This window comes from Podarcis liolepis, assembly GCF_965112155.1.
Source record: "Podarcis liolepis genome assembly, chromosome: 3".
NCBI classification, from domain to species: domain Eukaryota; kingdom Metazoa; phylum Chordata; class Lepidosauria; order Squamata; family Lacertidae; genus Podarcis; species Podarcis liolepis.
In genome coordinates, this window is record NC_139557.1 from 94,518,748 (window position 1) to 94,533,128 (window position 14,381).

The 14,381-nt window shown below is 47.8% G+C and overlaps 1 protein-coding gene across 2 annotated transcripts; it reads right to left on the reverse strand.

Moving 5' to 3' along the window:
* Nucleotides 1-2,422: 2,422 nt before the first annotated feature.
* On the reverse strand, nucleotides 2,423-13,102 carry HLX (H2.0 like homeobox). Of its 2 annotated transcripts, XM_083496136.1 has the most exons (5): nucleotides 12,223-13,099; nucleotides 9,466-9,645; nucleotides 8,370-8,554; nucleotides 2,954-3,638; nucleotides 2,423-2,690 (listed from the first exon to the last, which is right to left on the reverse strand). In XM_083496136.1, exons 1-4 carry the CDS (start codon nucleotides 12,755-12,757, stop codon nucleotides 3,240-3,242), a joined length of 1,299 nt encoding a protein of 432 aa, XP_083352262.1. In that variant the 5' UTR covers nucleotides 12,758-13,099; the 3' UTR covers nucleotides 2,423-2,690; nucleotides 2,954-3,239. The 2 variants fall into 2 exon arrangements, with proteins under 2 accessions (XP_083352262.1, XP_083352263.1); XM_083496137.1 differs by lacking the exon at nucleotides 9,466-9,645 and having other exon boundaries at nucleotides 12,223-13,102.
* Nucleotides 13,103-14,381: the final 1,279 nt, after the last annotated feature.

The window sequence follows — 14,381 nt, forward strand, 5'->3', positions numbered from 1 at the left end:
GGACACAGATGATGAGAGTTGTAGTCCTGCAACATCTAGGGACCCAACATGGAAGTCCAGGCGCGTGAACCCTTTGGACTGGATCCAGACTTGAGTCATCCTTTAGAGGAGACCCACTGGAATCAAAGGGACTCGTTTTTCACGGCTAACTAAAACTTCATCTATTTCAGTGGATCTGCTCTCAAGAATGAGTAAGTTTGGCTCGGAATTTCTGAACCTTTAATCTGAGCCAGATAATTAGCAGGTTCTTTTGCCTAACCCGGGGAAATCTCCGGAGCTCGTGCGAATAATACCGACCAGTGGCGTAGCGTGGGGGGTGCAGGGGGGGCCAGCCGCACCGGGCGCAACATCTGGGGGTTAGGGTTAGGGGGCGCAAATCCACGGGTTAGGGGCGCAAATTACTTTCCTTGCCCCGGGTGCTGACAACCCACGCTACGCCACTGAACAGATGCATTCATAGAGTGCATTGTCGGGAGAAGGGGACGAGAGAGAGGGAGAAAGCTAGCTTTCAGTCTTAATTTAATTTCCAGTTTGTGATTCAGGTAATAATTCAGGTGGGGAGCTCCACCTATTTTTAAGATTTATCCCCTACAAATTTGGTTGTACTGTAATCTAAGAGCGTTACTATCTAAGGGATGCTGCATCATTTAGATGCTGAATCCTTTTATCTCCAACGTAAAATAGACACATTGACTCAAATATTCTTTCCACAGAGTTCAACAAGACTTGGGATTCATTCTAGTGCATTCAGAAATTACTCTGTGTTCCATAGGGCTTATTCCTAGGTAAGTGTGCAGACTAAGGTTCCAATCCTATACACACCTACATGGAAGGAAGCACCGTGAAACACAGTCGGACAAAGTGCAAGCCAAGCATGCCTACTCAGAAGTAAGACCTATTGAATTCAATGATGCTTACTCCCAGGTAAGTGCAGAAAGGGCTGCAGACTAGCTTCTAACTCCAGAAGCATGAGATCCAGTTGCTTAGAAACTGTTCTTAGGATTGCCTGTGTGGCACCAATTCTTTTATTTTAAATATTTCTTTTGGTTTTATTATTAAAACATTTATTATGATGATGGCAGTTTTCAACTATAGTAAAGCCACATCTACTAGAAATAAAAAAAATGAGAAAGGTGACAGCCCCTAAGTGATCAGTTATATTTAAATGCAATTTCTTATGACAAAACTATTGGTTTTATTTAACCTATTAAAAGAAAAGGACCCTACTCTCTGTAGCGTAATATAATCTAAGGTCCACTAAATGTTTAGAAGCATAAAGGAACAAAGCGAAAGCATACTAACTGCGGCTTCCTCAGCTCAAGAACTGAAGCTGATTTAATCAACAAATTTCTCTTTGATATTTAAAATTATTTTTTTAAGCAGTCATCATAAGTGGAATGTCTGTTCCTGCTGCTGATACGGTGAGTGACAATTGGGGGGGGGGTTGAATCTAGGGCAGGGAATATGTCGCTCTCCATGGGCGTAGCCAAGATCGACAAATATTATTAAAAAGCATTGAAATTACTTAATTATCTGAGGTTCTGCCCCCCTTTAGCAGAAACCTGCCCCACGTGATGTCATCTTTACGGGCCGATTTCCTTAAAAAAAATGCCCAACAACTTTGACTGCCCCACCCCCAGCAAAATTACTGGCTATGCCCATGTGCCCCTTTAAATGTTGCTGGACTACCATTCTCATCATACCTGGCTATCGGCCAGGCCATGATGGCTGATACTGATGGCAATTGGAGACCAACAACATTTGGCAGGCCACAGGTTTTCCACCTTGGAGAGCGAGAGAAAAAAGGCTTCAGTCAAGGAGTTGTCTCACTGTAAGTGTCCCAGCAGGGCTGGATTAACCATTAAGCAAAATAAGCACGTGCTTAGGGCATTATGGGAAGGGGGCACCACAGAATTTTTCCACTGCTGGATTTTTAACTTTAATAGTCACAAATCGCACAGCTGAGCGTTCATTTTCTCAGTTGAAGTATATTAAAAATCACAACAGAACTATGCCAATAGGGCAGGATGGATGCCTTAGCTCTACTAAGTATAGAAGCAGATGCATTACGTAAAATTAGTTCTGATCTGAGGATCTGATCAAAGACTTTGCAATTAGAAAAAAGTAGAATTTTTTTCAAATATAAATAAAGTGGAAGAATATAAAAATAAACGTTATTTTCCATCTTGCTGCAGGTTTTGTTTCATTTTGGAAAATAAAATTTTATTTTATGGTTTATTTTTGTTTATATTTTGAATTAGATATATATCAGGGTACCAAAACCTCTCTTTTTTAATACTGTTTTTATTTATTTTCATGGTACAGAAGATAATGTGGAGCCTCTAAAGGTCTTAATTGTGTCCCAGTTGTGGATCAACCCAACTAGGCTGTTCTATCTAGTAACAAAACCAGACATCACAAATTAAACAAACAATTTATTTACAGTCTACTTTTCTGTTGTTGTTTTTTCAGTGCAGTATTTCTTGGCCAGATTACACAAAGCAACACATTTTGGCAAGGGGTTGGGGTTGGTGAAATACTTCACATTGTGAATGAGGGGAGGCAGGTGAGGGAGTTAGAGAAGGACAAAGAAGAAGACATGGTCTCTGTGATTTCCTGGACCTGGGAAGGCTCCTCTGCCAGCAAAGATGGGAAAGGTCTCCCCTGAGCTACTTCTGTGAGTTTCCTTCCTATTACCATATTTTTTGCTCTATAAGACTCACTTTTTCCTTCCTAAAAAGTAAGGGGAAATGTGTGTTCGTCTTATGGAGCGAATGCAGGCTGCGCAGCTATCCCAGAAGCCAGAACAGCAAGAGGGATTGCTGCTTTCACTGTGCAGCGATCCCTCTTGCTGTTCTGGCTCCTGAGATTAAGAATATTTTTTTTCTTGTTTTCCTCCTCCAAAACCTAGGTGTGTCTTGTGGTCTGGTGCGTCCTATAGAGCGAAAAATACGGTAGATCCTGAGGCTGAGCAGGACTGCCCTCTCCCCACAGCCCACTCACTGCTGTGGGCTGATGCCCTACATAGTTCGAGAAACCTCTGATCTTCCCACCGGCAGCAGAGGTTAGTACCCCAAATCTGGCAGTTCAGAGGTAGTTTACCTCATAAAAAAATATTTCCTAGGGGTTATTGTACCCCACACCCACCTGCAGTTAGGGGGTGCTACTATTTCCCAAGTGGGGCGATCACTCGGCTTTTGGCAGCTTCCCAAACAGATAGCTGGTTCTCTGAGAGGCAGTCATGGGGAGTCCCGTAGGCAAAAAGAAGGCTCCAGGCGCCTTAGAGGTTCTCTGCCTTGGTCCAGGCCTGTGGGAGCCAAAGGCGGCTCAGGGTGAACTGCAGTCTCCGATCCGGCCGGGTGTTGCAGCTCGGGGCTGTGCCGTTGCAGGGCCTGCTCGGTGTCGGCCCCCGCCTCAGTCCGTTCCGCATCGCTGCCGGGCTCCAGATCCAGGGATTCGGCCTCGCTGCTTTCGCTCTCGCCTTCTGAGCGGCTAGGGCTGCGCTCCACCTCTCCCTCGACTGTCGGTGCAGCGCCCCCTGCTGGCTTCTCTTCTGGCTCCTTCTCTTTGTCCTTCTGCGCCTGCGCCTCCTTGGAGTGCCTCCACTTCATGCGCCTGTTCTGGAACCAGACTTTCACCTGCAAGTGAACCACAGAGCAGAGACACACAGAGCATCAGATGGGGGACCTGAGGCTAGACTGCAATTCTCCCTCTCCCAAGGTCCAGGGCACCACTAACCTCCAGCCCATATTCTTGTACCCCTGGCCCAGAGATATAAAAATAAGGAATTCATGTTTTAAAAGAGTAAAACATTCTAGTCTTCATGGGCATAGGAAAATAAATAAATTTCAGGGTTCAATTCGGAACACGTGTGAAATATTGTGTGAGTTTTCCTTTATTTTTTTATTAGAAGGTTTTATGAGCGTAGAGAAAATATTTTCTCCGTCCACAACTTAGCTGTATTATAGTACCCCCTCTGTTCCCTACTCCAATAATTTTTGCCATCACAGGAATCATGGGCACTTGATCCCATTGTGCTGAGTAGATCTGGGAAAGAGCAGCCCACAAGCCCAAGCTTAAGCAGAAATGAGCAGATCTGAATTTAATAAGAAAACCACTCGTTTCCAATTTTCGAACAAAAATGAATTAGAGAAGATAGGAAGTATGTTCAAAAGGCAAAGACTTCTTATTACTCTGGCCTCTCTTATTTAGATCTTTTAAAATAATTACCTTAAATTAAAACAGTTATGTAAAAAAAAAAATGAAATAAAGGAAACAAACGACCATAAATGCAGTTGTCATCTTGATTTTTCATCATAGGCTCTCATGAAAATTGAACATATTGTTTAAAATACAGCATAGAGAGGCTATAGCAAAACCTAGAATTGTTTTTCCATAGTGGGTGGGTAGCAGGGCCAATCCTACTGTTTACTCAGAAGTAAGCCCTAAAGATTTCAGTGGAACTGCTAGGCAATACTGTACACATACAATTGCAGTCCAAAGATGTTTACTCTTTACTTAGTAATCTCCTCCCTAAGCCCACTTGGGTATTCTGTTGAAATCGATGGGACCTGCACTCAAATGATAATATGTCTAGGATTCCTGTATTAATCTAGAAGAGGTGTTTTCCTGGCAACTAGCCACAAAATCCCCATTGAGGTTTTTCTTCTCTGCCATCGGAGTCCTTTGTAGTTCTCTCTTGGGGTTGAGTATATTGAATGGAAACACTTCAATTAAAAAGGAAAGGGAAAAGAAAGCCAGTCTGCTGGAACGAAGGAGCTTCCATCCAACTCAGATATACTCAGTGCAAACTCACTGGGATTAATGGGCCTAAGAGAGCTGATTTCAATGGATGTACTTGGAATAGATCTAAATGTTGAATGAACAACTCAATGTATATTATGTGGATGGCAGTTGCTATCTCTGCATTATCCAGGCAAATATCATTGAGGAAGTGATCTTTTGAAATCAATGTGTCTACTGTATAGCTTATTAGGCCTTCCACATTGTCACAATAGAACAGCACAGTCCCTTATTCCCCGCTCCCTCCAATCCCATGCCCCTCTCTCTCTTCTTTAGCTAAAAGTATTTTCATTACTGATATTTAGTTGTTTAGCAGGCTCTACAGTACAGTGCTCAGCTTTGCAAGCTCGCATAAGGGTTAGCATAAATTATTGCCAATTTTCTACTGGAGTCCCAGATTCACTGCTGCCAGACTAGATTGGGTGGCAAGGCAACAGCAGACCAGCTGCACTTTGAAATCAATGTTGCTGGCTTTGTGGCTGATCTCTAATATTCCATGGGCAAATGCTACTTGAACAGAAATATGTTAACACCGACGATTTGGGGCTGCACTTCTTCATGTATGTGTGTCTTTCCCAACTGACAGTAGGATTGTCCTTATAAAAACCAAGGGCAGAGACCAAGACAAGCTCTATCAAACCCCACTGCTTTCAACCAGGAGAAATTTATGCTGCAATCCCATACAGTACACACTTTCCTGGGAGTGAGTCCCATTGGAGTGAATGGGGCTTCTGAGCCAATGTGCATATGATCACACTGGTAATCATATATGAACTCTCCCACTGAAATCAGTGGGGCTGGAGTGTGCATGATTTTGGTTGGATCATGTCCTAGATGTCTCCTTTATTTGTGCTTGTTCTCTTAGGTGCAAGAGGTTACATAATATTGATTTATTTATATTTAATTAATGTATTTATTTGGTAGATACAGATTTAGCAGCTATAGGTGACTACCTTTCTCAAGTTCAGTGGTCACAATTATGCAGTTTTCAACATGGTGAAGTCTAATCCGGCATTGGATTGGGCCCCACTGTATAGAAAGCCAAAACTCTGATGTTCGGTAGGACATGCACAGCACTGCAGCCATAGTGTATTCTTTATTATACCTATATGCCCCCTCATCCCACAAAATATAGTCATGAGCTTAATTCTAATCATGTCTACTCAGAAGTAAAGCCTATTGAATTCAATGGGGCTTACTTTCAGGTAACTGGGGTTGTAACCTGATTTATCCCTTTACTTTTGGTGCACCCTGAAGCATAATCCTGTATATCTTTACTCACAAGTATTGATTGGTTGCTTCTGAAAATTAACTTTAATTGGATTGGGACCAGTTTATACACTGGTAACCTGATCCTTTTTAAAGGCAGGGTACAGCATATAATTATGTTAACATGAATGAAAATAGTACATGTGGTACAATGGTTAGTGTGTCCAGGTTTCAAATCTCCACTCAGCCCTTAAACTCACTGGGTGACCTTGGGCCTGTCGCTTGCTCTCAGCCTAACCTGTCCCGCAAGGTTGTTGTGAGGATTAAATAAGAACTATGGGCCCTTGTACCCACAGGACCACCTCTCCTGGTATACACTGCGGAGGACCTTATGGTCCATAAATAACAACACATTGGAGGTCCGAAGCTTCAAGGAAGTTAGATTGGTTTCAACTAGGGCCATGGCCTTTTCAGCACTGGTCCTGACGTGGTGGAATGCTCTGTCACAAGAGACTAGGGCCCTGCGGGATTTGACATCTGTTCCGCCTGGCCTTTGGCTTAGACTTACTCTGACCCCTTATATGGGATTTGGTATACAAATTTTCCCTTGGCTTTTTTGCTGGCCCATGTAGGACCAGCATGGATAGCTGGCTCGGGTGAATATCTGATGTTTCCTCCCTTTATGGTCTTGATTTATGGGCTACTACTAAAATGAGGCTGCATTTTAAGCTGTATTTTAATTAACTGCTTGTTTGTTTGTTTGTTTGTTTGTGGGGCTTTTTCCTGTTACGTTTTATTGTAATTCATGTTTGGTGTTGGCCGCCCTGAGCCCAACCCTGGCCAGGGAGGGCAGGGTATAAATAAAAATTTATTATTTATTATTATTATTACTATGCAATCCACCTTCAACTCCTTAGAGGAAAAAGCCGGGATGTAAAAGAAATGAATGAATAAATAAACGTTCCTCAGCACACCTTAACATTCTGTGTGTATTCAGGAAGAAATATATTCCAATATTATTTCCCTAGACTCTGAAAAACACACACCACAAACATATAGCCTTAGATGTTATTACACCACTCAGGTTCTATTGCCAAGGGGAAATATTCTCTGTGTGCAAGGGATATAATTCCTCCTATAGAATATTTTCCATTACAATGAAATAAGGGGCTGGAAAAGTACTTTGAAAAATCCCTTGAGGATATCTATGAGTCCTGCTGGACTGTTCTACAGCTCATTCCGGGGGGGGGGGAGAGGCTGGTCTCTCGAGGAGAAAGGTGCTTGGCTTGCAAGATTTTGCACCCACGAGCAGCTTTCGTGTTTTTTTACCCCCACCAGAAACACCTCGACCTTGTCTAACGGTCAGCAGCTTGCCTCCAAAGCAGCACTTCACAAGGCCGAAATATCACACGGCCTCTCCGCTTCTTTAGTCGCGTTTCCTACCAGGGCTGCACTTCACAGTCGAAGCCCCCAATCCTCATCTCCCTTCGCAGCCAATTTCGTCCTTCCTCGCTGGCTTTTCCCACTCTCAGCCAAAACAAACACTCCGGGTGTAACTGACATAAATCTTCGAGTGAACTTCTGGTCCCTTTGCTCGCTTCAGCAAATCGACTTGTATTTACTGCATTACTAAGCACCAAGCAATGTGAAGATACCTCATATTAACGCTGCAATACTTTACAAATTAAGCCCGAGGCGAGGGGGGTGGGGAGCGCAAGTATCTCAATGGCTCTCTTCTCTCCGCCTGCCCACGGTTGTCTAATCCCCGCCGTCCCAAACGCGCAGCCCGATCCTTTGCTGATTTCCCCACCAACAGTGCGGCTGGACGCAAAGGGGGCTAGCTCTCAAGATTGCAATGGTGGGAGGGGGAGAAACCTCCGCTTTGGTTTACGCGGAAGCAAACGCAAACAAACTCGGCAAAGAAAGATGTAAGGCTTAGCGATTCAGAGGAACTTCTCTTGGAGTAAATACGCACAGGATCGAGCGCACGCTTCGCAGGGAAATCCTAAACATGACCTGGATTGCAGCCTTAGGGGACGAGGTTCCCGTTTATTTCACTACGTGAGTTCTCTAGTTCAAGAAAGCTTATACCACAATCTAACAGTTTTTAAAGTGGCGTAAGACTCGTGTGTGTGTGTCACCCCTACTTCTCTGGAATTTGTAAAACATCATAAAGATGATGATGATGATGATTAAAGGCCTGCCCTCTTGAAATAAAGGGGAAATGTCCTCTCATCCAGACTTTTACTGATACTACATTTCACTGATTGTTAAGTTAACCCGATCCTAACCTTATGCCCGTTTTCTGTTTCCCTGGCGCGTCGAACCAGGGATCCGCGCCCCGCGCAAGCGCTTACCTGCGCGTCCGTGAGTCCCAGCATGGCTGCCAGCTGCTTTCTGTCCGGCTTGGTGACGTACTTCTGGATTTCGAAGCGCTTCTCCAAGCCTTTCCTTTGGAGATTGGAGAAAACCGCTCGGGACCACGAGCGCTTCCGCTTGTAGGTCTGAGGCAGCGTGTCTTTGGTGAGCACCGCATAGGGCCCTGCAGGGTGGAAGGAAGGCACCAAGGAAGGAGGGAGGGAGGGAGGAATAGAGGAAAGGAGAGAGAGAGGTTGAATGAGAGGCCGAGGCGCCGAAGAAGCAAAGGGCGAAGCGCGTTCAGTGGGGCGCACTGGTAGCCCAACACCTTCAGGATTCGGGCACTAATAAAAGACCCATGGGTCTCTTAGGGAAAATCCTAACAATATGCAAAATAACACTTAACGGGTACTCTCGATTTATTTCAAAGCACTCATCCCACCCTCCCACCCCACTTTATGAGTTCACCCCACACATGAGTTCCACCTTTATTTTACTTTTAGGCACCGTTAGTGTTGGAGATCAGGTCTATTGAAGCTCATGCCCCCATATACCCCCTCCCATTCCCCGATTCTTCCTGAAGGTGAGCTACCTGTAAACTCATGACTTTCCAAACAGCACCTACTTCTCTTTGCAGTGTAAGCTGCCCGTGGATCCCATGGGAACTTTTCTTCCAAGTATGAATAGCCTTTTAGGATTGTTTTTAGGCAAGGCGGGGGGGGGGGCAAATTCTCGCAAGCACCCCCTCTCAATCCTCAAGGCTCTCTCTCTTACCACACCGTTCCTACACACACGGTTAGAAGCTGGGCACTCACAGCCCGCCGCCACCATCACCACCGAAAACTCGCAGTGGCGCCTTTACCGCGATCCTAAAGAACGCGCGCTTGGACGGCGCGGTTGTTAGGATCTGGCGCCTAATCGAGCCTTCTGCTTGGCCGTAAGTCCCATTGACTCCCACGGCCCTTACTCCCAAGTAAACCGCGCGCGTTCCTGGGAATGCGATCGCCAGAGAGCAGAGCGAAAGGATGGCTTGGGGCAGAAGGGGGTCGCCCCGTGCGCGCTGGGTGCGGGTTTAAAAGAAGGGTGCGTCTGTACCTGGAAAAGTGTCTTGAAACTGGTGCTGAACGGAATTCCTTGGGGTTGTGTTTAAAGGCCCCAGGACCGCGGAGGTCTCGTTAATGGGCTCTAGAGACGCGAAGAACTGGCCGGCCGGAGGCTGTAAGGCGGGGAGATGAACCCCAGATGGGCGGCTGGTGGTTAATAAGGAAGTCAAATCTGCGGGCACAGGAACAAGGAGAGCTCGGTTACAGAAGAAGGCAAGGAGAGAGAAAAGGCGCACGTTCCCTGAAGCCCCTCGCAGCCAGGTTAAGGCAGTTTAGACTCTGGGCAGAATTAGGTCTTATGGAGAGGCCCTTCTTTGGGATCCCTCGCCCGGTCGTGCCTTTTGCTTCCCTCACTTGGAAATACGGGGAGCCAATCCTGCTGTTCTTGGGGAGCCTCCTGCTCATTTGCTGAGAGGGGGGCTCCACTTCCAACCCCCTCCCCAAAGTCCTACCTTGCTGGGAGCGCGGCTTACCCTTGTCTAGGCAGACGGGAAGAACGGTGGGTTTTTGCACGACGTTGTTGGACGGTGGCAAGGCTGCTAATTACACCCAGAAGGACCACCGTTCCGTTCAATGGTTTTACTCCCGAGTAAATGTGTGCGGAGGCTCGGAGCCTTGAAGCTGCCTCTTCCACTCACACCCAACCACGGTGTTACAGATATTTAATTTTATTTTTGACTTGGAAGCGAGCCCTCCCCACCCCCCGTCCGGTTGAAAGCAATGGGACTATCCTCCCGGGTAAACCTTCTTAGGTTCAGGATGCGGGTGGCGGGTTGTTGTGGTTTTGCTTAGGATGGATTGCAATCCCTAACTTTTTTCTTGCGGGGGTACTCCAGACTGAAGTCGAGAAGTAACCCAGAGAACTAACCCTGTGTTACCAGGGCAGGTTTGATGGCAATAAATGGGAAAATTAACTTCCCCCAATTAAGCTCTTTGGCTCGGGGTGGTTTGAGCGATCCTCCTATTTCGCAAGTCCAGGGCAGAAGGTGTTGGGAGAAAGAGCAACGAAGAAGCAAAGGGGATTGGCGGATCAGAGCAGAATCTTCAAACCAACATTATTGGGGTATAGAGGCGCTTTACCGTGAAAACACACGCCTTTCTTTCAGCGCCCCTGTTAAAAAGCTGCGTTCACTCTCTGTAATTATTAGTTTCACTAACGCGTCTGGATTGAGCTCCCGCTCGTGATCCGGCACACTTTTAACCCGACACTCTTGGATTTATGTCCGAAGGGAATGGCGAACGCATTGACTTGGCAGAGAAGTTCTGTTGGGGTCAAGGGATTTTTATTTTTTAGCCAAGCGGGTAGAGGAGGATTTGGGGCCCACTGAGTTTTGATCCAAGCGATCTGCCTCAGCTATGGAGTGGATCTGGCACGATTCCGAGAGAGAATAATAACAATAACAATAACAACAACAATAATGACTTGGGGGGGGCCTCTCAAAAATCCCACTGGAAGGGAAGAGGTCTGTCTGTGAGTCACCCTCGGAATCCAAGCGTTGACGACCCATTTACCAAATGGAGAAGTGAAACCACCTTGGGTACAGTTCCTACTTGTTCGCATCAATGGGAATATTTAGCCCTGACTGACATGGGATATTATTTTCAGCCAGTGCACCAGGCCTCCATGCTAGAGTTGGCAGTCTTTGGGGTGGATATGCCCCCAAGGTCATTTTCTCTCTCGCCCAGACCCCACTACCCCAAAGATCAATCAAGATTGAGGTTGTTTGGGGATGGGACAAAAGAAATACGTCGATGATTTAGTCGCCCTGGTTTCCAAAGAAAGTGAGCTTAAGCATGCTTTCACTGCAATGTCGAAATCTAAGAAACTTACTTCCAAGTAAATACGTGCCGGAATGGGGAGGCTGGCGGCCTCTGTTTGTTGTTGCTGCTGCTTTCTGAAACTTTTAGGCAAGCCGATTGCTCAACTGTGCGCTCCGTTGAGCAACAAGCAGCACAAATATGAAGGCGCTGGGTTCCTTCCCCACCCGAAGAGCACGTCGATTACGCGATGAAACTTACGTTTCACCCAGCGCAAATACTCGGGGTTGCACCTACCTATCCACGAACTGGTGAAGGCCGCCAGAATACCCTTTCTCCTGAGAACATTAGAAGCGCCCAAGCGGATCAGACCAAAGGGCAACCCAGCCCCCCGGGGGGGGGACCCACATGAAGGGCAGGGACGAAATAACGCTCGCCTTCCTGGCTAGGGTACCCACCACAGCCCTTCTCCAGGGGCCCTGAAATGCCAGGAGCTGAACCAGGCTGCATAGCTGTCAACTTTCCCCCCTTTTTAAAGGGAAATTCCCTTATTCCGAATAGGATTCCTCGCAAGAAAAGGGAAAAGTTGACAGCTATGCCGGGCTGTCATTCTTCTAAGGCACGAATCTTTTAAATTATGGACATGGCTATCATTTAATATTTCCATACATATAATTCCAGGAATCAAACTCCGAAATCGGAGGGGCTTGCCTATCTGTCTCACTGCCTCCCTATTTAATTATCCATAGAGTCATGCATTTTTATATACAGATACAGACACACGCGCGAGATCGATACAGCTATGAGCACGATCGACGGCGAAATTGCGCTCAGCGTCCACTGGAATGAATGAGGGTTCCCTGTCAATCCGCACAAACCCTCTTTCCTGCTTCAAAAGCAGGACTCCTTAAATTCACCAATGGGGTGGGGATGGGGAAGAGGGTGGGGGTTTAAAAAATAAATCAAAATAAACCCTCGGCTTTCTCTCTACCTCTCAGCGTGTTGCTTTCCTTGAGTTTCGGGTCAAACTCGGCGGATAAAATGCGGTCAATCCCAAACTTCAAGTCTTTGCTGGAGGGCGCGGGCGCCGAGCCGGGATGAGTCTGGTGGCTGGGGCCCCTGCCTCCTCCGGGAGAGCGGTGCTGCTGCTGCTGCTGCTGCGGGTGAGGGTGGTGGAAAGCAGCGGAGAGAGGCGACAGGCGGGCGGGGAAGGCGACGGCCCCGTCGGGGGCCACCAGGGGCGTGGGCCGGAGCGGGGAGGCCGCAGCGTGGAACTGCGAGTGGGCATGCACGGCCCCCAGGTGCGCGGCCAGCGCGGGCGCTCCGGGCAGCCCGTCCACCGACGACGCCTCCCCGGCGGCGCTGGCGGCGGCGGCGGCGTGCAGAATGTCCGCGATGCAGAAGGAAGGTTTCTTGAGCCCCGACGGATCCAGCGGGAAGCAGCCGGGCCCCGACGGGGCGCAGTAAGCCGCCGACCACAGGCTGAAGTTGGAGGCGTAAAAGGGCGCCAGGCCGGCCGTGTACATCCTGCCGGGGCCCAGGGAGTGCCCTCCACGCCCGGCTGCTGTTGCTGCTGCCGCTGGAGGAAAAGTTCAGCGGCCGTCGAAGGAAGATCGTCAGCGCCCACTGAGTGCCTCTCGGCCTGCGCGCATCGCTGGGGGAGCCGAGCGGGGACAGGCTGCGCTGTGCGAGGCGAGCCGGCGGGGAAAGACAGGCGCGTCAAACCAAATAACAACAACTAGGCGCGGGGGAGAAACTCCCCTCTCGAGGAGGAGGAGGGGAACGCGGAGACAAGGAAAAGGAGCCGCCCGCCCACCTCGCTCCGCCAAGCAGCGCCTCCCCCCGAACCCAGGTTTTTTTTTCTTTTCTGTTTTCCCTCCTTCGAACGCGGCGTCAAAAGAGCAAATACTTCTCCTGGCACAGCGGATTGGGCGGCCGGCGACCAATCGGAGGAGCGGAGGTGTAGCCGAGGGAGGTCGAAGGGGCGGGGCGGCGACGAGCCACGCCTCCTGCGCGCCAAGGAGGAGGCAGAGCCAGGGATGCCCGCTGCTTCTGCCTGCGCCAAGGAGAAGGGGGAAGATTCTGGCTCAACAGCCTGTAATGGCCCTTCTTTGCTGCACCCTGTCAAAGGACGAGGCGCAAAGAGGTCCGACGCAGGGCTGCCCTGCCTTTCTTCCCGTTTCCTGGAGGCGGTGAACAATCCGGAGTCAATTCGCATTCCTCCCAACGCCGCTTTCAAAGAGGAAGAGGGAGCGAGGAGGCCTCGTTAGCGGGGGGGGGGGGGTAGCTGGACCACGATTCTCACCATCCTGGACTTTTGGAGTGGGGGCTGCTGGGAGTCAGAGTCCAGCAGTATCAGGCGCTGCCACAGATTTTCGATCTCTATAATTTAATGGAAAGGGCGTCTCCTTCTCTAATTCAGTCTAAAATTTTGCGGATTGGGAAGAAAGATTAAACCTTCATAGAGATGTCTTTCTGCTTCCTGAAAACAAAATGAGCTTCTGAATTGTTTGGGCAGGGCAGAAAGGCCCCGTCTAGTGGCTCTTGCTTTGCATGCAGAATCGCGGATTCAATCCCCGGTATCTCCAGGTAGCGTAGAAAAAAATGTAAAGTTCCTGCAAACACGGTTGGAGAGTCGCTGTTAAGCGTCGATAAGACCAATACAGTACTGAGCTAGGTGGACTAATGGTCTGGCCCGGAAAAGGCAGGTTCGTATAATGTGCAGTAAAGCACTTTAATATTTTATTTAGAGAAAGAGAGAGAGAGAGCCCTCGCCAAAAGAGAGAGCGGTAGCGCAAACAATACGAACCTTTGCTTCAGAATGCGCTACAAACAAAAAATATCAGCCCAGATAGTTGACCTTTGATTTGTATGTAATAAAAATGTAAATGTGCATCCTATGTATGTTTAGTCAGACGTGAGTCCCATGGGGTTCAGTAGAGATTATTTCCGATAGGATGCCTAGGACAACCACGTCAGTCGAATTCGCAATATTCTACCAGATCATCCAAAATTCTATTCCACTGAGTTCAATGGGAATGTTTAAATGGTGCTTAATTTTCAGTGCTTAACTCTCCCGTTTAAGTCAGTGGATCCTCAAAGTGATGAACTTTAAATGTCTGGTATCCTATTTAAAAATAAATAAACGCC

Excerpts from the sequence above, each read along its gene's own strand:
- HLX (XM_083496136.1), bottom strand. The coding sequence starts at position 12,757 with ATGTACACGGCCGGCCTGGCGCCCTTTTACGCCTCCAACTTCAGCCTG. Across the intron at positions 8,555-9,465 it reads GTTTCAAGACACTTTTCCAG|GGCCCTATGCGGTGCTCACC; the intron begins GTACAGACGCAC and ends TCCACCCTGCAG. Across the intron at positions 3,639-8,369 it reads TGGGACTCACGGACGCGCAG|GTGAAAGTCTGGTTCCAGAA; the intron begins GTAAGCGCTTGC and ends GTTCACTTGCAG.